General features: G+C 44.0%; 1 protein-coding gene across 6 annotated transcripts in view; it reads right to left on the reverse strand.

Annotated features, from left to right (window-relative positions):
• The window catches only part of LOC137624975 (ATP synthase subunit s, mitochondrial), a 339,973-nt gene that overhangs the window by 112,753 nt on the left and 202,794 nt on the right, over window positions 1-24,426 (reverse strand). For all 6 annotated transcript variants that reach the window (XM_068355919.1, XM_068355911.1, XM_068355930.1 and 3 more), the window contains exon 5: window positions 5,780-5,942. In XM_068355919.1, the coding sequence (XP_068212020.1) occupies window positions 5,780-5,942 (163 nt within the window). The remainder of the gene's footprint in view (window positions 1-5,779; window positions 5,943-24,426) is intronic.

Here is a 24,426-nt window from a genome sequence, read left to right on the forward strand (position 1 = left end):
GTGTCTGATTTCCCGGAGCGAGGTTAAGCCCCGGGCCTGGAAATAAAAGTACAGTATATCCATAAACCAATTCATATAGGAACTCCGGGATAGTGATCTGTCATATATAATCATATATAATCATAGGAACTGTTATAAATAAATAGGGGGGCGGAACTGTAGATAAGAACCGCCAACCGAACCCGGAGGGTTCGTATAACATAATAAAAGTGTGATAAGTGAATATACAATAGGGTGCACCGGGATCCAACTCTGTTGACCGGTGGCCAACCAGTCTAGACAGAGACGAACCCGCCGGGACACCCGGAGGACAAAGTCCATAAACACTGAACTACCCCCTCTAAAAGGAGGGAAGGCAACGGTCCCCTAGGGGAGGGGGGAGAGAAGCCTAACCGCCCACCTAGCGAGAGGGGGAGCTTGGGGGAGGATCACGTGATACGGAGCAGCAGGGCTACCAACTGACGATCCCCAACCAGACAGATCAAACGGAGTAATAGCACAAATATTCATTATAATAGTAATAGCGTTGAAAAATTATATAAATATACACATAAAAAATTTAGGGCAAGGCATGCAACATAATAAATAAATCACAAAGGACACACCTGATGGCTTAAAAATAACATTGCCGCCTAGTAACGAAGGTCGGCAAGCCATACGATACGTAACTGATATCGGCCCTAAAAATGAACCACGAGGGTTCTAAACGCTAAATAATGAATATCCACAATAACAAATAAAATTTAATTAATAATAAAAATAATACACATAGTAACACCGCGAGTGAAACTAAAAGCTCTCAAAACAGGAGTACCAACTGTAAGCGGAATCAAGCAAGATCGATATGAACGAAGAGAATAAACTCCTATAATTTAAATATTAAACGATCTAGATTGCTCAAAACACAGCAAAACATAGCTTGGTACTTAACTTAGACGGTGTCTCCTGGGAAACCGATGAAGAAGCCATAATCCAAAGGAAAATCGCAAAAACACGAGAGCACAAACAAAAAGCGGGTTACCATAAAGGCGTGCTAAAAGGAGTTGGGTTCTGAGCGGATGCAGAGTTGGTGGTGCCGAGTGAGGTTGAACGGCTCTCCTCTATTGGGGTCTTTGTCGTGGATGAATCTAAATAGTGCGGGACCTCTGGATTATACGCCCAATTTTATACCGACACCAATAGGTGAGCGAGCTAGTTAACCTAGCACTCCTTTACATTTTTTTCTCTGGTATATTTAGCAGTAAATTACCTAAGAATAAGTGCTAAATGGAGCTTATTCACTGGGCGGCACAGGTTCGAGCCCAGAAAAAGAATGTAAACAGTATTCAAAAGGGCGGCCAAGATAAAAACAAAAATGCTATGTTTCGAAGTAAGATATATCATCTGTAACATAGTGAAAGGACAATAAATATGTCAGTAGGCCTACTATATGCAAAGTGTATACAGGTACTGTACTTAATCCACCTTAAGGTCTTGGAAGTGTTAAGTTTTGACAATAGCGATGAGGATGGGATCCGTGGATGAAATACCTTCCGTTACACAAAAGTAGCCTAAGTCAAGGTAACTGCAGCCGAAATTCAGTGGTGGTAACTGAGGAAATCTCTGTAAGTTTTAATGTTTAACTGAACATTGGCATTACTAATGTTAATTGCACAACTGATTTTAAGAGTTTACTTTTAATTAAACTTTTAATTAAAACTGCTCCAGGTGTTGAGGTGCCAGTGATGGGAGATGAGAATGAGAGAGAGATTACAATAGATGAAGTGAGGAGAGCACTAGATGAAACGAGAGTAGGAAAAGCATCTGGTATGGATGGTGTGAAAGCTGAGATGTTGAAGGAAGGGGGTGTGACTGTACTTGAATGGTTGGTGAGATTGTTTAATATGTGTTTTGTGTTGTCAATGGTACCAGTAGATTGGGTTTGTGCATGTATTGTACCACTATATAAGGGTAAGGGAGATGTGCATGAGTGTTGTAATTCATGAGGTATTAGTTTGTTGAGTGTAGTTGGAAAAGTGTATGGTAGAGTATTGATTAATAGGATTAAGGATAAAACAGAGAATGCAATCTTGGAAGTACAGGGTGGTTTTAGAAGAGGTAGGGGTTGTATGAATCAGATTTTTACAGTTAGGCAGATATGCGAGAAATATTTAGCAAAAGGTAAGGAGGTGTATGTTGCGTTTATGGATCTGGAGAAAGCATATGATAGAGTTGATAGGGAAGCAATGTGGAATGTGATGAGGTTATATGGAGTTGGTGGAAGGTTGTTGCAAGCAGTGAAAAGTTTCTACAAAGGTAGTAAAGCATGTGTTAGAATAGGAAATGAAGTGAGTGATTGGTTTCCGGTGAGAGTGGGGCTGAGACAGGGATGTGTGATGTCGCCGTGGTTGTTTAACTTGTATGTTGATGGAGTGGTGAGAGAGGTGAATGCTCGAGTGCTTGGACGAGGATTAAAACTGGTAGGCGAGAATGACCATGAATGGGAGGTAAATCAGTTGTTGTTTGCGGATGATACTGTACTGGTAGCAGACACAGAAGAGAAGCTTGACCGACTAGTGACAGAATTTGGAAGGGTGTGTGAGAGAAGGAAGTTGAGAGTTAATGTGGGTAAGAGTAAGGTTATGAGATGTACGAGAAGGGAAGGTGGTGCAAGGTTGAATGTCATGTTGAATGGAGAGTTACTTGAGGAGGTGGATCAGTTTAAGTACTTGGGGTCTATTGTTGCAGCAAATGGTGGAGTGGAAGCAGATGTACGTCAGAGAGTGAATGAAGGTTGCAAAGTGTTGGGGCAGTTAAGGGAGTAGTAAGAAATAGAGGGTTGGGCATGAATGTAAAGAGAGTTCTATATGAGAAAGTGATTGTACCAACTGTGATGTATGGATCGGAGTTGTGGGGAATGAAAGTGATGGAGAGACAGAAATTGAATGTGTTTGAGATGAAGTGTCTAAGGAGTATGGCTGGTGTATCTCGAGTAGATAGGGTTAGGAACGAAGTGGTGAGGGAGAGAACGGGTGTAAGAAATGAGTTAGCGGCTAGAGTGGATATGAATGTGTTGAGGTGGTTTGGCCATGTTGAGAGAATGGAAAATGGTTGTCTGCTAAAGAAGGTGATGAATGCAAGAGTTGATGGGAGAAGTACAAGAGGAAGGCCAAGGTTTGGGTGGATGGATGGTGTGAAGAAAGCTCTGGGTGATAGGAGGATAGATGTGAGAGAGGCAAGAGAGCGTGCTAGAAATAGGAATGAATGGCGAGCGATTGTGACGCAGTTCCAGTAGGCCCTGCTGCTTCCTCCGGTGCCTTAGATGACCGCGGAGGTAGCAGCAGTAGGGGAGTCAGCATTATGAAGCTTCATCTGTGGTGGAAATGTGGGAGGTTGGGCTGTGGCACCCTAGCAGTACCAGCTGAACTCGGTTGGGTCCCTGATTAGGCTGAAGGAACATAGAGAGTAGAGGTCCCCTTTTTGTTTTGTTTCATTGTTGGTGTCGGCTACCCCCCAAAATTGGGGGAAGTGCCTTGGTATATGGATGGATGGACTTTTAATTACTTTGCTTAACGAGAAAAATGGAAGTCAGTTTCCCGAAGTTTGTGCCATTCACAATCCTTAGATAACTGGTTGAAATTAATGACTGTAACCTTCCAAGCTCAAGAGATTACAGATGAATCTTGTCAAGTAAGCTTGATCTTAACTAATATTCTAACTCCATATTTTGATGGTATTGTTGCCATGATTGCTGCAGGGTCAGCGTTTTCCCTCTCCTTAACTGACATGAAAACTAACCTGAAGCTACTGTACAAACATAAGAAGTCAACTGTAAAAGATTTGACTGAATTCCAAGACCGCAATAAACTGAAAGAAGAAATGTATAAATCATTCTCCAAGGATTTGAATAAGTTAGCCGAACTGGGTGACTTTGGAAACAATGAAAAATTTCTTAAATACAAACTGTTCCTTACTGCTCAGAGTGAACCACATTTCACAGCCAAGTTATCAGATTTTGGTTACCACACAAATACGGTGAGGGATTTATTGGCAGCCTTATCCAATCTAGAAGCAGCATATTAGGAATAAGAGGTTCAAAGTGTTAATAGGCTAGGGTCTGTGACAAGATGAAGCACTTAAAATGGGACCGTCTTCTGAGAAATGCTACGAGTGTGGCAAGCCTGGCCAGGTAGCATCAATGTGCAAGCACAAGATGAAGAGCAACTCCTATAACAGGGTGTCCAGAGGCCAAACATCATCACCAGCCAAGAAAGAGACAAGAGCGCTGCAAATGATGAAACCCTATTTGAAGAAGACTCATGAAGTTATGTTCCAAGAAGAGGGGTCCGATGATGAAGAGTCTTGATTTAAATTGTATGGTAAAAGTAAACAAAACTTCTCTTCAACCTTATATTGATAGTTGTCAATTGAATCATAAGCCCTTTTAATTGAAATCGACACAAGTTCAGCTATTTCCACATTGACGTATGATGATTTTAAGAAGTTACATTGTACATTGGTGAAATGTCAGACTTATTTAAAGGGTTATAACCAAGTACCAATTAAAGTACTGTATTTGGGAAGGTCAAAGTTGCAAATTTTCAACATAAACAACAAAATCAGTCTTTCAGCTACTCGTAGTTTTGGCAAAGGAGATCTGCTTAGCTTGTTCCTTGGTTTGTTACCAAGATCCAGCTGCCCACGATACTAATTTGAGTCCTTCTCCATCTCTTCTCAGAAGGCATCCAGAAGGCATAAAAATGACTGGCTTCCCAGTCCTGCATAGGGTCCACACTGTTATCTTACAGAGGACTTTGTGTTTCAGGCCTGAGCTCCAAAGACTTTTTAAAGCACTGACAGGATAAGGAGAAAGAAATTCAAGAACTCTGTTCTTTCTAAATTCATGAGATCATTAGGCCTAGTTGCTCCTATCCACGGCAACAAAGGAGTTGGAGATCCAACTTGGGCACGGGCTCATTAAGTAGGGGATATTGGGTCCTTAGCATTCAGGAAGAACCTGTCAGTGGCTTAGGTATTTAGACAGGAGTTTGCTAACAGAGATTTCCTTCACCTCCCACTACTTTCGGGAGTATATCCAGTAGTCCTTAGGTAACTTTACCCTTGGTCTTATGGTGACAGTTCAACTGGTTATATAGCCAGCCTAGCTCTCGCACAAGACGAGTTACATCTCATCCTAGATGTCAGTTTCAACATGAACCTAGATTGAAAGGTAGAATAACTGTACTTTACACTATGACTGTGAATAAAAATTTTTAATAGAAGCTGTTGGATGGAGAATTGAAGTAAGGTAAATGAAAATGAAAAGCTGTTTAAAAGCTTGGAATAATGCTATTCAGCAAATGGATCTCCTATTATCATTATTATTATTATTATTATTATTATAAAAATAATAATAATAATAATAGTAATAATAACTATTATTATTATTATCATTAATAACTGACATCCAGGATATTTGATGAAATCTTAAATCAGTGCATGATATGGGAGATCTCATGTTAAGTTAGTATGCTGCATATATAAATACCATGAACACAAAATAATCTTAAAAACTACGGTGTTCTCACATGCAGATAGATCTTACCCTGGTCTACATAAGTCTGAATCCTGGGATTTTTACGGTAATACCGTATTTGACTGATATTTTGTAATAGAATTTTGTATACTAGTCAGATCTATAACAACTTAGAGAGTTTTCCAACAAGATGGGATCCAACTTAGCAGGTACTTACGAGTACATCAAACTAAAGTTCAAAAGAGGGTAATGTTTTATACTTACACTAACTGTTTAATATGTCTCAGGCCATCTGGTGTAACATTGCCACATGATGAAACTTGAAGTTCTTGCAAAGAATCCTTCAGAAGTGGTAAAAGTGCCATTCCTGCATCATCTAGATAAATTGCTTTGTGAAACACTATTTTCTTGATATGCTTACATCCCTCTGAAAATTACAAGATGGTTATTACAAAGTAAAATGATATTTTAATTATAAAATAAATTTTTGAATATACTTACCCGGTGAATATATAATAGCTGCTACTCAGCGGCTCGACAGAAAACACACTCAAAAACTCGCGAGCGATCGCTATGAAGGTTGCGGGTGTGACCACCAGCGCCAACTATCAGCCAGATACCACTCTTGCATGTAAACAAACCCTTCAATTCTTCTCGTCCCGCTGCGTCTCTATTGGGGAGGAAGGGAGGGCCTTTAATTTATATATTCACCGGGTAAGTATATTCAAAAATTTATTTTATAATTAAAATATCATTTTTAAATATTTAACTTAGCCGGTGAATATATAATAGCTGATTCACACCCAAGGCGGTGGGTAGAGACCAGAGTTAATTAAGTTTACAGCGTATAAGCTAAGAGTTTTTGACAGTTATCAATATAACAAAACCAAAAAATATAGGTACCTGGTAAGGAAGTTGACTTAGACGATTACTCTGCCTTGTAAGTCTGTCTTCCTCACGAAGCCCAGCGATCCTCTTAGGATGCTGAAAGACTCCCAGGAGCTGAAGTATAAAGGGTTGCAACCCATACTAACAGGACCTCATCAAACCCCTAATCTGGGCGCTCTCAAGAAATGACTTTGACCCCCCGCCAAATCAACAAGGATGCGAAAGGCTTCTTAGCCTTCCGTACATCCCAAAAAACATTTCAAGAGACAGATTAAAAAGGATATTGGAATTAGGGTAATGTAGTGGTAGAACCCTCACCCACTACTGCACTCGCTGCAACGAATGGACCCAGTGTGTAGCAGTCTTCGTAAAGAGTCTGGACATCTTTTAAGTAAAATGACGCGAACACTGACTTGCTTCTCCAAAAAGTCGCGTCCATAATACTTTGCAGAGATTTATTTTGCTTGAAGGCCACGGAGATTGCTATAGTTCTAACTTCGTGCGTCTTAACCTTAAGCAACCATCGGTCTTTCTCATTCAAGTGAGAATGAGCTTCTCGTATTAAAAAATCTGATAAAATATGACAAAGCATTCTTTGACATAGGCAATGATGGTTTCTCAACTGAGCACCATAATGCCTCAGATTTACTTCGTAATGACTTAGCACGAGCTAAATAGAACTTAAGAGCTCTAACAGGACATAATACTCTTTCCAGTTCGTTGCCTACGATCTCTGATAAGCAAGGAATATCAAAAGATTTAGGCCAAGGACGAGAAGGCAGTTCATTTTTTGGCCAGGAAACCAAGTTGAAGTGAACAAGTGGCTTTTTCTGTAGAAAAAACCGATGTTCTTACTGAAGGCATGAAGTTCACTGACCCTTTTAGCCGAAGCCAAGCACACTAGGAAAAGTGTCTTGAGGGTGAGATCCTTCAGGGAGGCTGAATGTAATGGCTCAAACCTGTCTGACATGAGGAACCTTATGACCACGTCTAAGTTCCATCCAGGAGTTGCCAAACAACGTTCCTTAGAGGTCTCGAAAGACTTAAGGAGATCTTGGAGATCTTTATTGTTGGAAAGATCTAAGCCTCTATGTCGAAAGACCGAAGCCAACATGCTCCTGTAGCCCTTAATCGTGGGAGCTGAAAGGGAGCGAACCTTTCTCAGATGTAAAAGAAAATCTGCGATTTTGGCTACAGAGGTACTGGACGAGGACACAGATGCTGACTTGCACCAGTCTCAAAAGACTTCCCACTTCTACTGGTATACTCTAATGGTAGAAGCTCTCCTCGCTCTTGCAATCGCACTGGCTGCCTCCTTCGAAAAGCCTCGAGTTCTTGAGAGTCTTTCGATAGTCTGAAGGAAGTCAGACGAAGAGCGGGGAGGCTTTGATGGACATTCTTTACGTGGGGCTGACGTAACAGATCTACCCTTAGAGGAAGACTTCTTGGAAAGTCTACCAGCCATTGAAGTACCTCGGTGAACCACTCTCTCGCGGGCCAGAGGGTAGCAACCAACGTCAACCTTGTCCCTTCGTGAGAGGCGAACTTCTGCAGTACCTTGTTGACTATCTTGAATGGTGAGAATGCATATAAGTCCAGAAGAGACCAATCCAGTAGAAACGCGTTTATGTGGATTGCTTCTGTATCTAGGACTGGAGAGCAATAGATTGGTAACCTTTTGGTCAACGAGGAGGCAAAGAGGTCTATGGTGGGTTGACCCCAAGTAGCCCAAAGAATCTTGCCCACGTCCTTGTGGAGGGTCCATTCCGTGTGTATCACCTGACCCCTCCGACTGAGACATTCGCCAAGACGTTCAAGTCCCCCTGGATGAATCTCGTCAACAGGGAGATGCCTCGATTTCTTGACCATAAGAGAAAGTCCCTTGCGATCTCGAGCAGCGTGAAGGAGTGTGAGCCTCCTTGCTTGGAGATGTACGCCAAAGTTGTGGTGTTGTCTGAGTTGACCTCTACCACTTAGTTTCGAAGAAGCTTTCGAATATCATCAAGGCCAAGTGGACTGCTAATAGCTCCTTGCCGTTGATGTGCATGCTCTTCTGACTTGAGGTCCACAGACCCGAGCATTCCCGACCGTCCAGGGTCGCACCCCAACCCAAATCCGACGCGTCTGAGAACAACACGTGGTTTGGGTTCTTGACTGCTAGGGATAGTCCCTCTCTCAGACTGATATTGCCGTCCCACCATTTCAGGCATGCCTTTACTGGTTCGGAGACTGGGAATGATACCGTCTCTAACGTCTTGTCCTAGTTCCAGTGAGAGGCTAGATGGAACCGGAGAGGCAGAAGGTGTAGTCTCCCTAGTGAGACAAACTGCTCCAGGGATGAGAGAGTCCCTACGAGACTGTTCCAACTCCTGACTGAACAAACGTTTTCTTTTCAGCATTAGTTGGACTTCGAGCAGGGCTTGTTCTATTCGGTGGCAGACGGAAAAGCCCGAAAAAAAAACTGGACTGCGAATCTCCATCCCCAAATATAGAATAATCTGGGATGGGATCAGTTGGGACTTTTAGGTTGACCAAAAGTCCCAACTCCCTGGCCAGACTCAACGTCCAATGTAGATCCTGCAGACAGCGAAGACTGGACGATGCTCTGAGAAGCCAGTCGTCCAAGTACAGGGAGGCTCGGATCCCCGAAAGATGGAGGGATTTTGCCACATTCCTCATGAGCCTCGTAAACCCGAGAGGAGCAGGACTGAGGCCAAAGCACAAGGCTCGAAACTGGTACCCCACATTCCTGTAAACAAACCTCAGAAACGGTTGGGAATCCGGGTGTATAGGAATGTGGAAGTATGCCTCCTGAATGTCGAGAGAGACCATCCTGTCGCCTTCCATAAATGCTGTCAAGACAGCCTGGTAGACTTCATCGTGAAGTTTGTCTTGACAATGAACACATTGAGCGCACTTGCCTCTTACGTACTCCTGCAGTGAACATGGCTGCCAGATCATTGGAGCCATCCCTGAGGGACTTGTTCCTGCAGAGAACGTGGCTGTCAGATCATAGGAGCCATCCCTGAAAGCCTTGTTTATGCATGACATAATTGTACAGCAAAACTTCAAACGCTCGAAAATAGCTCTGAAGTCGACCATAAAATCTTGGAGCGTCTCATGGCCAGGCGCCAGGGAGAGTCTATGAGGTTTGAGAAGTCTATCTGGGCAGAGGCAGGAACTCCCAAGCCGAGAACTTCTCTCGTGTCATATCAGACTCTCGCTCTATAAGCCAGCTTAAAAGTAGGGAAAGCAAAGGCTGTCTCCCCCAAACTCCTCCTGGTGATAAACCAGTCGCCTAGCAAACATAAAGCTCTCTTAGAAAAGCGAGAGAGCACTAGCTTATAAAACAACGGCTTCGAAGTAGCTAGGCCTAGTGTAAACTCTGACGTTTAGGCGAACGAGGAGCAGCAGTTACAAAAAGATCCGGACAAAGATCCTTAAAAATCAGTATGATTTATTTAAAGTCCATAGAGGGCTAAGCAGCTTTAGGTTCCTCTCCGTCTGACAGAGTCCTCAAGGGAATATCAGTAGGAGGGGGAACAGCAACTTCCTCATCTGAAGGAACCTTGTCCGACAATAGCCGAGTCTCAAGCAAGGGAGAGACCTACCGTGGTGGCAATGCTTTACAAGCAGAGTCCCCACGCACTGGTGCATTAGTAGCGGACCAGGACGCAACGTCATGTAACTGCTTGACAGTCTGTGAACTGTCAACAACAACAGGTGCGTGGGGACGCACAGCGTCCACTCGAGACTGCTTTGACCGCCTAGTCTGAGCAGTCAAAACAACTCTAGAATGCGGAGGTTGACGCTCAGCGTCAAAACAAGTCAACTCCGATGGTTGGCGAACGTCCTGAACGTCAACAGGAGCATCAGCAAGTGGCCTAACGTCCAAATGCGGCTGAAAATCCACACGAGACCGCATCGAGTGTGGTTCTAAACAACCTGACTGACGTGACTTGGCTACGCCAACGTCAACAGGACGCACAAAGGAACGTTAGGGTGGCCGAAGGCCAGGATCTCGATGAGATAAACGGCTAGGCTCAACGGACTTATCGGCAGAATAGTCTTCCATAAGGGAGGCAAGCTTATTCTGCATGTCTTGCCGTACAACCCATTTAGGATCAACGGGAATGGTTGCGGTAAGAGACGAGGGTAACGTCTGTGACTGCAAAACCTTGCCTACAAAAAGACTCTCGGAGTCTGTGTTACGCTTTTGTTTAGGCGGCGAGCAGTCTTCCGATGACTGCATAGGGTCAGAACTGTCCTAATAGTTAAAACCAGGACGCTGGACCTGTCCTGAAAGGACTGACTTTCGCTTAAAGGGCCTCGAAACCTTGTTCCACGGTTTCTTATGCGAAAAGCCTTCGGATGACGAGGAGAAAATCGTCTCTCTCGCCTTATGGTAGGGGTGATCTTGGTAAGACACGCCTGATACCATAGAGGGAACGTCTGTTCGCTGATCAAGGCCTCTCGAACCCATAAGTCGTACGACATTACTTCTCCCCTGGGCTTGGGAGCTTGCAAGAGGTCCCGGACTAGGCGAACGACAGGCACGAACAGACGAACCCTCGGTCGCAACACTGATAACACTTTGCGCAATATCACTTTATCACTACGATTTTCTGTTTTGCACTTATTTCACTGAAATCGAATTTTTTAACAATTCACATTAGGTATGAATAAAACTGATTTCTACCTGAAGCACGCAATTCTACCCTCATCAAAAGGTTATAATTGCGAAATCAGTCGTATAATGTAAGCACATTAATACCAGCAAAAAAAAAACAGTAAACATATTTTAAGATAAAAAGATCAGTGGCTGGGGAAGAGACTAAACACCAGTTAATTCAAAACTACGTTTTCAATCTCTCACCGTACAGTGCCTTGGGACGAGAATAAAAAACTAAAAACGTTTTATCCTTTCTCCCGTACAGACTAGGGACAAGAGTAACTCGAGAACAACGTTACTCGCTTGGGACGAGATAAAGATAGGAACGTTCTCTCTCCTCTCTCTCCCTCCGTCTCTATCTCTCTCTCTCTCTCTCTCTCTTGATTTCGCACCGAAGAGAAGAGCCCACTTACGTTTCGTCAAAAAACAGGTTATTTGACCAAAGGAAAAAACTGAAAGGTTTTTCAATTAAAAAGTTCCTTTAAAATAGAATTTAAAACATTTAAGCTTTGAAAGAAGAATGAACAAAACGTCAGAATCGATTTACTCTTTCTGCAAAGTGAAACCGTGATACTCTCTCTCTCTATCGTAACGATAGAGTGCAAACTGCGTAGCATAAATAAACTAAACGTTAGTTCATCTTTGAAACAGTACGAAGACTAATCAAAGAAAATCTTTCATAAAAAATATTCATTTAATAAGTTTTAAATCATTAGCTCTGTAAAAGTTATTTACGATTGAAAGGGCTCAACGTTGTTTAACTTTGGTTTCCAAGTTAGGACCGCCTACTCTCAGGAAAGGTCGCATATAAACAAATCATTAAAATTTATCTTGATGTTTATTATAAATGGAAAGCTAATCGAAGAGGCCTAATAAAGGCGGGTGAGATATAAAATATATAGAGGAAAATCTATAATTAATTTATAACGTGATAAGATAATTGCTAAAAGCCTAAACACACTTCCGTACTAAGGGAAGGGTCGGCCATTTAAAAGTCAAGGAAAGTCCAAAAAACAATCCAAAGTCATCAAAAATTAAATCTATCCAAAAACGAGTTCAAGATTTAAGTTGAAGATAAAACACCTGTACTGCGAAAGCTCAAACCAAAATGAAGCACTTCACCAAATATGTTGAGAAAACTCCAGGTTCTACAGCGAGTAATGATACGTCTTGTCGTCAAGGTCGACAGAGAAGAATTGAAGGGTTTGTTTACATGCAAGAGTGGTATCTGGCCGATAGTTGGCGCTGGTGGTCACACCCGCAACCTTCATAGCGATCGCTCGCGAGTTTTTGAGTGTGTTTTCTGTCGAGCCGCTGAGTAGCAGCTATTATATATTCACCGGCTAAGTTAAATATTTAAAAATAAGGTTTGCTACAAGAATTAAATCTAACTATTATAAAAGACCCTTGCTTTTCAAGATACTTTGGCTACTATGTTCCGGCATTACACATCCAACGGTCGGTTACTGAAGCATAGGGTGTTCCTGCCAGCTGGCTTACCCATTCCTATTCCACACTGAGCTTTTATGCACAGTACTAACTGAAGAGGTTAAAGGTTGTACTTTCAGAAGACTTGTTACAATATTTATACCACACTTATATCATCAACTAGATGTAGGAGACACTCACACATAGTGCTACACTCCTGAAGAAATGAAATATGGTTATGAGGTCGAAGAGCATGAATCTAAAGAACCAGCATAAAGCTACAAGAGTCGTTATCTCACGATTCAAGTGTAAAATCTTTGATACAAATCAGCAAATATTAATGGAAATTTCTGTAAAGCACAATAAAAATCATATACAGTATCTACCTTATCTTTCTGTGTAGTATAAGATGGCCTTTAAATCATAAAATTCCCCTTAAATATTGGAGGCTGTCATACACTACCATTCTAGAAATTAAAACTTTAATTCCAAGTGATGTTTATCGGTAAGCTAACCTCGGCCTTGATACAATAATCACTGACATAAATGAAAAGATTTACATCACGCAATAAATGATGAAGGTAACTGAATCCTTCTGACCTTATATTTTATTGGCATATCTTCATTATGAGTAGTCTATTCCATATTGGTGAAATCAACTTTTTCCTATGCTACCCCAACTGAGAAAAAATAAACATTGTCAGCTGATATCAGGATACCAACATCAAAGAAATGTGCACATATAAGTAAATGAAAAGTATTCTAATACACTTTCCATATTCATTCAAAACATCTTATAATAAATAATGGAGGAGTACCATTATGTTATAGACTTAGACAGTTTTCATAAAGTTTACTAACACTTATTAGTGTCATTAGTTGTCATTTGGATGTGTTTGTTCGTTTATTAGTTATATTTGGCAGTAAAACATTCACAAAATAATGGTTTCCCTTTCAGGCGAAGTGTGTAGGAAAACAATATAGAATCGGCTTTGTTATTCTGTTTAAGTTGAATATCTAAGGATGTATCAGGTAAAAAAATTTTGATAACATCATCTTTACATAACCAATATTTGAAATATACCTGCTGTTGCAAAACATAGCCTATACACATGATTTGTAATTTAGTAGGCATCTTTTACAACAGATATGAAATAAATTCATTCTAATTTGCCCAAGCATTTTACCTTGTCTTATCTAAAGGTCATCTTATACATGGAAATATATGGTACAATACTGAAAACAGTATTACTGTAGTTCAAAAAGTCAGATATGGATAAAATAAAAATTTCATGAATCACAAAAACAATCTAAGATGTTTGCTATTCAGAAGTGTCCTCATCTATTTTCAGGAATTTTGTATTTGTTCAAGATCCTACATTTAGAATGTTGCAGTAGACAAAAACAAACCAACAGTAAAATCACAAATTCAAAAAGTAACTTGTATTTTTCATAATTATGCAGACCAGAACCCTTTAAAAGGTATTACTTCAGCAAAGCTGGGACTGTGCTTAAAAATTTAACGAGGTATATATCTATCCAGCGGTGGTTGACATTAGGCCTAGGACTTAAAAGGAGATTTTAGCAAAAAGCGTAACTTAAAAGACTCAGATTTGTAAAATTGAAATAAAAATTATTTATAACATTTTTGGGCTCAAGCCATGTCGTCCTGATGGAAGGTTCCTATAGGTAGCTTTCTAAGGGATATTTGGCTACAGTGATATTCGCAGAGAATTAACCTTTAGGTCTCCAGAATTCTAACTCCTGGCACGGATATCCTTAAAATTTCTCTTAAGGATATCGCATAATATCAGGGGACTTATATCTTGATACGACACATAGCAATCTTCACCCCGAATAGCGTTTTCGTTTCGAGGGGGAAGAGTGGCAAAAATAGAAGGGGAGCCGTTATCAAGGTTACCCTTCCTCCCGTACTACTATTGAGTATCTAGATGGCGCTGTATCCAAGATGGCGCTCATTCCTATTTTTGTAGCGATTTCGCACGGTGGTGTTCCCTGTTGATCTAAAGTTTTAATCGCTTTTGAGAGGTTTTAACATGCAATCTCCTGCTTCTTTTGCCACTGGAAAGTTGAGTATTTATTCTTTACAGTGTATAATTTTTAGCTCCTGCTTCACAGTGAAATTAGAGTAATTTATTATGTTAAGAAGCTAGATCTGTCACCGGAGGTGCCGAGGCGCCATGGGCGCTGTCGTTCGTTATGCATGTGTTATTTAGTTAGAACGACTTTCCCGGTTGTAGTAGCATTAATAAATTATGAAAGCTATTTAGGTACAATTATACTAGTAAAGATATATATTTTATGCATAATTTCCTCTTCCTTTTGTCGATCGTATACGTTAGAGTTTCGGCGATTTGGGTAACCGGATCTCGTCTCGTGCTAGGCTACCTAGCCTAGGCGCTGTAGTATACTTTGACATTATCCCTGTTTACCCTCGTGTATCGTTTTATTGATTCAACGGGAGAAAGTACAACTCCTAGAATTATATAACTCAATACTTGTCTCCTGTGGAGATTTAAGGGTAATCCCTCCTTCCCTCTGAGTGCCGCCGCAGGCGGCAACCCTATCTGGTCTTGCCATAGATTAGTTCACTCCGGCTTGACTAAGCTAGGGTTTTCTGTCTCCCACCTTTGCCGACGAGATCCCGGTTTTGGTTTTCGACAGAACCTCAGAGTATTCAGTCTTGTTGCCGGCGGCAGAGCAGCACGGTGAGCAGTACTCTCCTGCTAGCTTACAGCTGCCGGCATAGGAGGCTAAGCCTCCCTAAGCCACACCTGAAGTGGTAGTATGATGCCGCCACCTTCTCCCCTGCGGTCTAGAAGACTAGTCCTGTGTTGGCAGACCCTAGGCTGAAGATTAGTATTCTTCTGCCGCCTAGGATGTTGCCGATACTGAAACATTGTTTCTCTCTTGTGTAGAGGCGGCGGCAATCCTGCCGCCTTCTTCTACACTTGATAGATTCAGCAGACCCTAGGCTGAAGAATAGTTATTCATCTGCTGCCTAGGATGGCGCCGATACTGAAACATTATTTCACTCTTGTGTGGAAGTGGCGGCAATCCTGCCACTGCCTTCTACACTTGATACAGGACCCTTTTCCCTTCCCCTCTCTGTTCTTTAGCGATGACTTAGCCATCGCAATCCTGTGGCCGTTGTCCTGCAATCTCACCGCTTGCCGGGTGGGTTGCGGGGCCGGCCGGGCTCCTACATAAGCAGCTGTTTAGTCACTCAGTCTTTCCCTTATGGACACAAGGCTCCGGGAAGGTTGTGCCAGCTATGACGGCTGCCAGTGGAGACCCTTCTTCTGACGAAGGTTCTTCAGTCCTCCCTTGGACTGCCAACCACATTCCTGAAACCGGCAATGGATCTTGCAGCTGGATGGAAGCCTGAATGATGCATTCTCCCCTTCCATTTGAACCCTCTTTCTGCTGAAGGTTCTTCAGTCCTCCCTTGGACTGCCATCCACATTCCTGAAACCGGCAATGCCAGCAATGGATCTTGCGGCTGGATGGAAGCCTGAATGATGCATTCTCCCCTTCCATTTGAACCCTCTTTCTGGAGGAAGGCAGTAAGGTTATATACTTACACCCTTATTCATTGTAAACATACATTTTAATAAGGCAGCCCTTCACTCCATGCTTTTTCTCTCTGTGTTAGCTAGTGCCGCCAAGACTAACCCAGCCAGCAGCAAGTTGGCTGGACCGGTGCCACCAGGTACTAGCCCTACCGGCAACATGCCGGATGAACTACAGTATATGATTATACAGTAGCCAGTATATTTGCAGTATAGTACATACTGCAGATAGAAAACTATTGTATTTATTATACAGTAGTTATCTTCCAACATATTTTGTGTATCCTTGCACAGTCTTTTGCTGAGACCGATCCATATTGAAAAAATAGACTTCCTTCAATACTCTGATTAGAAATCAGTTAATGACTTACCCTACAATATTAAATAGTTTAGAAGGGTCAGTGGTCGTACACTTTTCTATCCCTAGAGGTTAGAACTCTTCTCTTTTGAGTTTTCCCTGATCAGGAAACTCTATAGTCTTAATATTGGAAGGGGAGGTCACAGCAATTGGCTGGAAGGGATACACAAGTATATCTTTTCTAATTTCTAGTCCAGCCGGCGACATGCCGGCTGGACTGTGCCGCAAGGTGCTAGCCATGCTGGCAACACGCCGGCTGAACTACAGTATATGATTATACAGTAGCCAGTATATTTGCAGTATAGTATCTACTGCAAACAGAAAACTATAGTATTTATTATACAGTAGTTACTTTCCAACATACTTTGTGTACTCTTGTACAGTCTTTTGCTGAGACCAATCCTATATTGAAAGAATGGAATTCCTTCAATACTCTGATTGGAAATCAGTTGATACTTTCCCCATCATATTAAATAATTAGAAGGGTCAGTGGCAGTGTACACTTTTTCTATCCCCAGAGGTCAGAACCCTTCTCTTTTGAGTTGCCCTGATAAAGGAAACTATATCTTTAATATTGGAGGGAGGTCACAGCAATTGGCTGGGAGGGATACACAAGTATGGGTCTTTCTCTATTTCTTTCTAGCTTCCTAAGATGTCAGGATGCCTGAAAACTTTAAATCAATCAATCAATCTTTCTAGCTTACTATCCTAAACTATAATGATTAAAATATGAATATTTGCATATCTGTTTATCATGTGAGATAAACAATCGCCTACTCATTTTATTTTCCTTTCTTCACAGGAGGAACCCCAGATGAAATGCGATGCGATCTTCTGCAACCATAGGAGTAGGAACTTCTACAGTCACAAAGCATGCAGGTCTCATGCCCCCCGCACCATCTTTACCGAATCCCTGCAATATTGGGACCCCCAAGTCTGCAATATCTGCCGGACCTTGGTGACCGAAGGTTTCGACGACCCCAAGTCAACGGAGTCGAGGGATGCGGCACGAGTAAAGCTGCGCAAGTGGGTACGAGGGTTCCAGAAGAACTCTCCGGGACCATACCTACCTAACGATAGGATGCGTAGCTTGCTGTTCCCGAAAGCGGGTAGTGAAATGGTTGTGCCCCAAGCACGACTCGAACCCCCCTGTATCCAGATTGCCATCGAGACGGATGTCAGGGAGGCGTTGCAAAGTATGGACATCCACCAAGAGGTAAGGATGTCGGAAGTGTCTAGGGACACCGAAAAGGATCTATTAAAGGATGATCCCAAGGAGGAGTCTACTCTATCTCTGGAAGAAGATGATGATGTCGTGTCGGAGTTCCCTCCATCTGTGCCGGCACCAGAGCCGTTACCCTCGACGTCTTCACCTTCTACCCCTCCATTGGACAACATCAGCCAGGCACTGGCCCATCTTACGGATTTAATGGAGAACATTCGCAAACAAGGCGAAGCAAGGGAAGCGAGATTCGAGAAGGAGCTCCATGAAGCTCCACTGATCGCCTCCCGAGGGTCATACAAGCTACCCAGAGGCCAAGATCTCCTGACCTGCTCCAAAACCAATCCCTGGAGGTATGCGGAGTTTATGCCAATTTCGAACGGCAAACTCTTCATCTCAGAGAAGATGGGAGCTGTCCCCTTAGACGACATCCAGTTTTGGCCAAGCTTTAACGCTTACCCTGATTGCTTCATTCGACTGAAGCATGAACCAATGCCAAAAGAGGAGACGGAACCGAAGGAGGTCATGGTTTTCGACCACGATAAGGCACAGGCTCTCTTGTCAAGTAGCCTGAGAAAGGCGGGCTATTCGGTGTCGAAAGTGTCCACCTTGAGCAAGAAACCCCCTACCTTTCTTGCTCCTGCTTCAATAGCATCCCCTATACGTTGAAGGCATTTAAATCTGTTGCCAAGGCAGTGGAGGCAGGCAAACCATGTCCTGCACTAGAGGAGTGCAGGCCTCTGTCGTTAGCCTTGCCCATGCAGGAGAAGGAATGGAAGGAAGTCCACCTAACCTTCTCAGTAGGGAAACTGGACGCAGACATCGCTGGACGACAGTTTAGTGAGAATCTCCCTAAACATTCTGAATTTCTCTTGTGCAAAGAACAAGAGACGATGGAGAGACTTGCAGCCTCTTTATCCCTACAAAATTGCATAGAGATGTGTGCAGGCCAACGAAGTACTGTACCCCAGCCATGCTCATGGTCCTGGCCAAAATGCATATGGCCACCCTAGTAAAAGACCTGTATACTTTCATGAAGGCTAGGAGAGCCTGTAGAGAGTTCATGTTCGCTTACCCCTAACATCTGGGGTAAAGACCTCTTCCCGAACGAAGTATTCAAAGAGGTGGTCGAGAAAGCCATCTCGGAGACTAGGAACCTTCTCCAGAAGTGGGGCATCTCTTCAAAGAGGAAGTCTTCCCCGGATGCGGGTCCCCAACCTAAAAGGAAGACGAAGAAGTCAAGACTTCCCCCTCGGCCTGCTCAACAACATCCCACAGTTACTATGACCGCGGTGCCCCAAGTGGTCGCCCAAACTCAGACCACCTTCCAAGTGGTGCCTCAACAGCTGGTTGCCCAGTCAGCAGCATTAAACCCTGGGTTTGAGAGGCAGACCACTATCTCTCGGTTGAAAGATAAAGGATCCAGACGTGGCTCCTCTAGACATCCCTCAAGAGGTAAAGAAGGATGCGGTCGAGGAGGTAAACCCTCCGATCAATCGAAGCAAGGAGACGCTTCCGGTAGGAGGGAGGCTCCAACAATTTCAGGATCGTTGGACCTTCGATCCTTGGGACCACGGCCTAATCAAGATTGGACTAGGATGGAAACGGAACAAGTCTCCACCATCATTTCCTCAATTCTTCCAACCCCACATTAGAAGAATATACCCTATAGCTCTTGAGCATACAGGTTATAAGAAAAGCAAAGTCCATCAAATTCCAGGGAAGGCTGTTTTGTGGTCCCAAGAAGGACTCAGAACAACTCAGTCATTCTGGCCTTGTTTATAAAAAAAAAACAGCAAGTTCAGGATTTTAATCCTTCAACACATAAGGACTCTGTTACAAAAAGGGGCATTCACAGTCTTGATAGAGCTGACAGATACCAATTTGGCACCTTCTAGTCAGTCGCCCCCTCTCCTCCTACCTAGGATTCAAGTTACAGAAGATAAAGTATGTTCTAAGAGCCATACCCTTCCGACTAAACATAGTCCCAAGTATCTTCATGAAACTTGCAGATGCAGTCGTGCAACAACTACGCTTAGAAGGTGTTCAGGTAGCAGCGTACCTGGACGACTGGCTGGTGTGGGCAGCATCCGAAACGGCTTGTCTGCAAGCATCCAAATAAGTGATCCAGTTCCTGGAACATCTGGGATGCAAAATCAACTTCAAGAAGTCTCGACTCTCTCCAGCTCAAGGGTTTCAATGGTTGGAAAGCCATTGGAACCTGAGGTCACATCGTCTCTCCATTCCCTCAGGGAAGAGGAGGGAGATCGCATGGTCTGTCAAGAGACTACTGTAATCCGACAGGATTTCAAGACGCCAACAGGAAAGAGTACTGGGCTTTCTCCAGTTCGTAGCAGTAGCAGACCCAGTGCTAAGAGCACAACTGAAAGAAGCGTCAGGAGTCTGGAGAAGATACGCATCAAACGCTCGAAGAGATCTAAAATGATCGATACCGGCCTTAATACGATCAATTCTCAACCCATGGTCGAAGGCCAAGAGCCTAATGAGGGTCGTGCCCTTGCAACCACCCCTGCCGTCGATGACCATCCACATGGATGCCTCAACGGAAGAATGGGGAGTTCACTCCCATCAAAAGAAAGTCCAAGGGACTTGGTCATCTCTGTTCAAGTCCTTTCTCATCAACATTTTGGAAGCCATGGCAGTCCTCTTGATGTTGGGAAGACTCTCCCCTCGCAGATCAGTCCACATCAGGCTGATCTTGGACAGCGAAGTGATAGTGAGATGTCTGAACCGACAAGGCTCGAGATCGTCCCATATCATCCATGTGATATTAGCCATCCTTTGTCTAGAGAGATGGCACCTATCAGCAGTTCACTTACAAAGGTTCCGCAATGTGACAGCGGATGCTCTATTCAGGCTCAAGCCGATAGAGTCAGAATGGTCCCCGGACGCAGACTCATTCTCTTCCATCTTGGAACAAGTCCCAGAACTGCAGATCGATCTCTTCGCGACGAGCGACATCAAGAAACTACCTCGATATGTAGCCCCATACAAGGACCCTCTAGAGGAGATAACGGACGCCACGTCCCTAGTTTGGAACGAATGGACCCGGAATTTCCTGTTCCTTCCATCCAATCTCCTGCTGAAGGTCCTCAACAAGCTGAGATCCTTCCAGGGAACGGTAGCTCTAGTGGCCCCCAAGTGGCCCAAGAGCAACTGGTTCCCTCTAGTGATGGAACTGAGGTTGAAGCTGGTCCTTGTACCAAACCCAGCACTATCTTAACGGGTTCAGAAGTCGACTGTCTTCGCTTCATCACAGAGAACCCAAAACCTTCATTCCATGATTTTCTCGCCCTAGCGGTTAAGAAAAGATTTGGGTTGGCTTGCAGTTCCAGGAGGTCCTGAGTTTGTTGATCACCCTTCCGAGCAGGCAAAAGGGCGGAAAGGCGTATGCGTTAAGATTGTCCCAAGATTGTTGAAGGGCGTCCTGGATCGCTGCCTGATGATCTGGAACTGGGGACCCGTAGCGGGGAAGTTTCGCATTCAGAGAAGTGGCGAACAGGTCTATTGTGGGGAAACCCCACAAAGCTATTACTGCCTTCGCTACTCGAGGATCCAAAGACCATTCGCCACTCATCACTTGGTGATGCCTGCTTAGTTGATTCGCCACGATGTTTCTCCGACCCGGAATAAACCTGGCTGTGAGAGAAATGTTGTGACCTTTCGCCCACTGGCAAATCTGTACCACTAGCAGACAGAGGTCTCTTGCCAGAGTACCACCTTGTTTGTTGATGTATGAGACGGCTGTGGAGTTGTCGCTCATCAGCACCACCTCTTGTCCTTGTAGATCTTCTACAAAGTATTTTAGGCCTTTCCAGGCTGCTAGCAATTCCAGGTGATTTATATGGAGAGTTTGTTACTTACTTTACTTTGATGGCTGCTTTTCCGGTCCCATACAGCAGGGGAACACCAATCTCTACAGGACCTCCACTGTCATTTTACCTTGTTCGTTCAGAGTATTCGACATTTCATATCACATATTGTTCATTTACTGTTAAATCGTCACTGTCAAAAGACTCATGAAATAAGAAAGTCTTCAATTTCCTCTTGAAAGCATTGTCTTAAATCATTCGAATTTTTCATGGGAGCTTGTTATTTAGTCTTGGGGCTGCATATTTAAAGGCTCTGGATCCTTCAGTAGACATAAATCTAGGTTCCAACAGTTTAAAGCCATCTGTAACTATTCTCGTGTCGACACGATTTATTGGCTGCGCAATATGTAGCAATTCTCTCAAGTATTTTGGACACCCGGTTCTGATAACTTGGTGGGTTATTGTACATATTTGAAATTCAATTCTCGCTTTAATCGGCAGCCAGTGTAAATCGATTAGTATAGGGGTGATTAGTATGTTCTATAGACCAGACTCCTGATGCTAACTTCAGGCTTAGGTGGGAACCCCAGCCCCGTAGCGACGCGTCCGAAAAGTTTTAACTTCGGATTGGGGCTCTGGAGGGGAATACCCGTTTGGGTATTCTCTCTGATTGCCCACCACTGAAGATCTTGTATCACCAGAGCTGGAACCTCCACTGGCAAGAATGGGGAATCGATCTTTTGTGACCAATGGGTCTTCAGATGCCATTGGAGACTTCTCTTTCTTGATCTTCTGCTTGGAACAAGTTTTTCCAGAGAGGAAAGAATCAGAAGACTCTGCCACAACTTGGCTGGAGGAGGCAGTGGAGACAAGAGTTGGGTGATGGATTGTTCCAGTCTCAGAGGTCTGTCTTCCGATGGGAACACCCTCCCTACCTGGGTGTTGATGAACATACCCAGATAGTTCAGGCCTTGGGTTGGAATCAAGCAAGACTTCTCTACGTTTACAAGGATCCCCAGATCCTTGCAAAGGTCGAGAAGCCCTCTCAGGTGATCCAGAGCTTGTTCCCTGGACGAGGCCAGGAGTAGCCAATCGTCTAGATACCTTAGCAGTCGTATCCCGTGCTTGTGTGCCCACGAGGAAACAAGTTCGAAAATCCTTGTAAATACCTGTGGGCCGGTCGAGAGGCCAAAGCATAGGACTTTGAACTCGAAGCTTCGACCCTGAACCAGAAAGCGCAGTAATTTTCGGAATGAGCGATGGATTGGTACTTGGAAATATGCGTCTTCTAAGTCAACAAATGCCATAAAGTCTCCGGGACACACAGCTTGCATCACGGAGGCTGCTGTCTCCATTTTGAATGGAGTCTGCTTCACAAACCTATTCAAGGTAGAGAGATCGATTACTGGTCTCCAAACCCCCCACCCCCACCCCGGAGGCTTTCTCTACCAGAAAGAGGCGACTGAAAAACCCCGTTGAGGTGTTGGGAACTTGTTGGATGGTGCCCTTTAGAAGCATGCTCTGGATCTCCTGAGCTAGGTCTTACTGTTTCCTGAGATTCCGAGAACCCTGGGAGGACGAGATTGGAGGAGGAATTAGAGGAAGAGAGCCTATGAAGGGGATGCGGTACCCCCAAACGAAGCACCTTAATGGTCCATTGCATGGCCCCCATAGCTTTCCACCTCCTCCAACTCCCCTGCAGGCACCCCCTACGCACTGGAAGGGGAGAGCCGAGACCCTATTTCTGTCTAGGGTTTCTACCTCGGCCTTTGGCCTTGGGAGGAGCCAACTTTCCTCTGCCCATAGGTTTGGCTACAAAAGAGGGGCGGCTTAGGCTCTTGGCTGGGAGTGGAGCCGCAGTTGTGGTCTTAGGTTATGGAGTTGGCTGCTGTTGCATTGTGCGAAAGGAGACAGCCTTTTGCACTGCCGTGTCCTGCGTCTCTTTCCTCCAAGTATCTAAGGTAGAGGAAACTGCTTGTTTAGAAAAGAGGAGAGGTTGTAGAAGGTCCGAGTTTCTCAAATCTGATCTCTCAGCCTTACCGATGCTCCTATGAAGTCTGGAAACTACTGATTCCCTCCTTTTGAGGACCCAATTGCCCCACATGGTCGCTGTTGTAGCAGTTAGGAAGTCCACTGTCTTGGCCCCAACAGCTACGACTTCCTGTAGGGACTGCATGGAGTTTTGGTTTGACAGGTCCTCGTGACTCACTAGGTAGCCAACTGTACCAGACCACGTGTCAAACCAAGATAAAGCCTCCAGAAGGGACATTGAAGCCGTTTCCATTGCCAAGGCTTCTGTGGCTGTGAAAGAGACTGGAAGAGAAGAGAGTCTCTCCGAGGAGCAGCCAGGTGTGAGTCTCGCCATGAGGGGATCCAGGGTCAGAGGAGAAGGGTTGGCATCTCTGACCTTGTGAAAGCACTTTTGCCTAGTAAATGGGAATTGTAAAAGTTTATGGGATCCCTGAGACTTCAAGGACCCCGTTTCTCCTGAGATCACCTACGAGACCTTCCTCAGACGGCCTGCAGTGAACAGACCAAGGAAGTTCAATTCTGGTCTTAGGGTTCGGTGGAGGACGACATAGTCTGTCTAAAACTGGAGCGCCAGTATGTCGAGGAGACAGATGTAGATAGCAGAGGCCTGAGATATTACACATAGTTCTTAGAGAACCCAAATAGGAGGACTCTAAGTCCTTTGATGGTTGCCCTTCCGGGGAATCCTCAGGCTGCGCTAATTCCTCGCAGGTTATTACAGGAGGAAGGGCGATAGAAGTCAGAGTGTCTGGAGGTAACGGCGAAGTAGGAGACCATATTGCCATTGTTACAGGGGAAAGCTGAGCATTGGATAATGGCGCCGCAAGCGCCTGACCTTGCGTGGAAATTGACGGTCTAGGAGAAGGTGACCGAATTATCTGTACTG

This window comes from Palaemon carinicauda, chromosome 2 (genome assembly GCF_036898095.1).
Source record: "Palaemon carinicauda isolate YSFRI2023 chromosome 2, ASM3689809v2, whole genome shotgun sequence".
Lineage (NCBI taxonomy): Eukaryota > Metazoa > Arthropoda > Malacostraca > Decapoda > Palaemonidae > Palaemon > Palaemon carinicauda.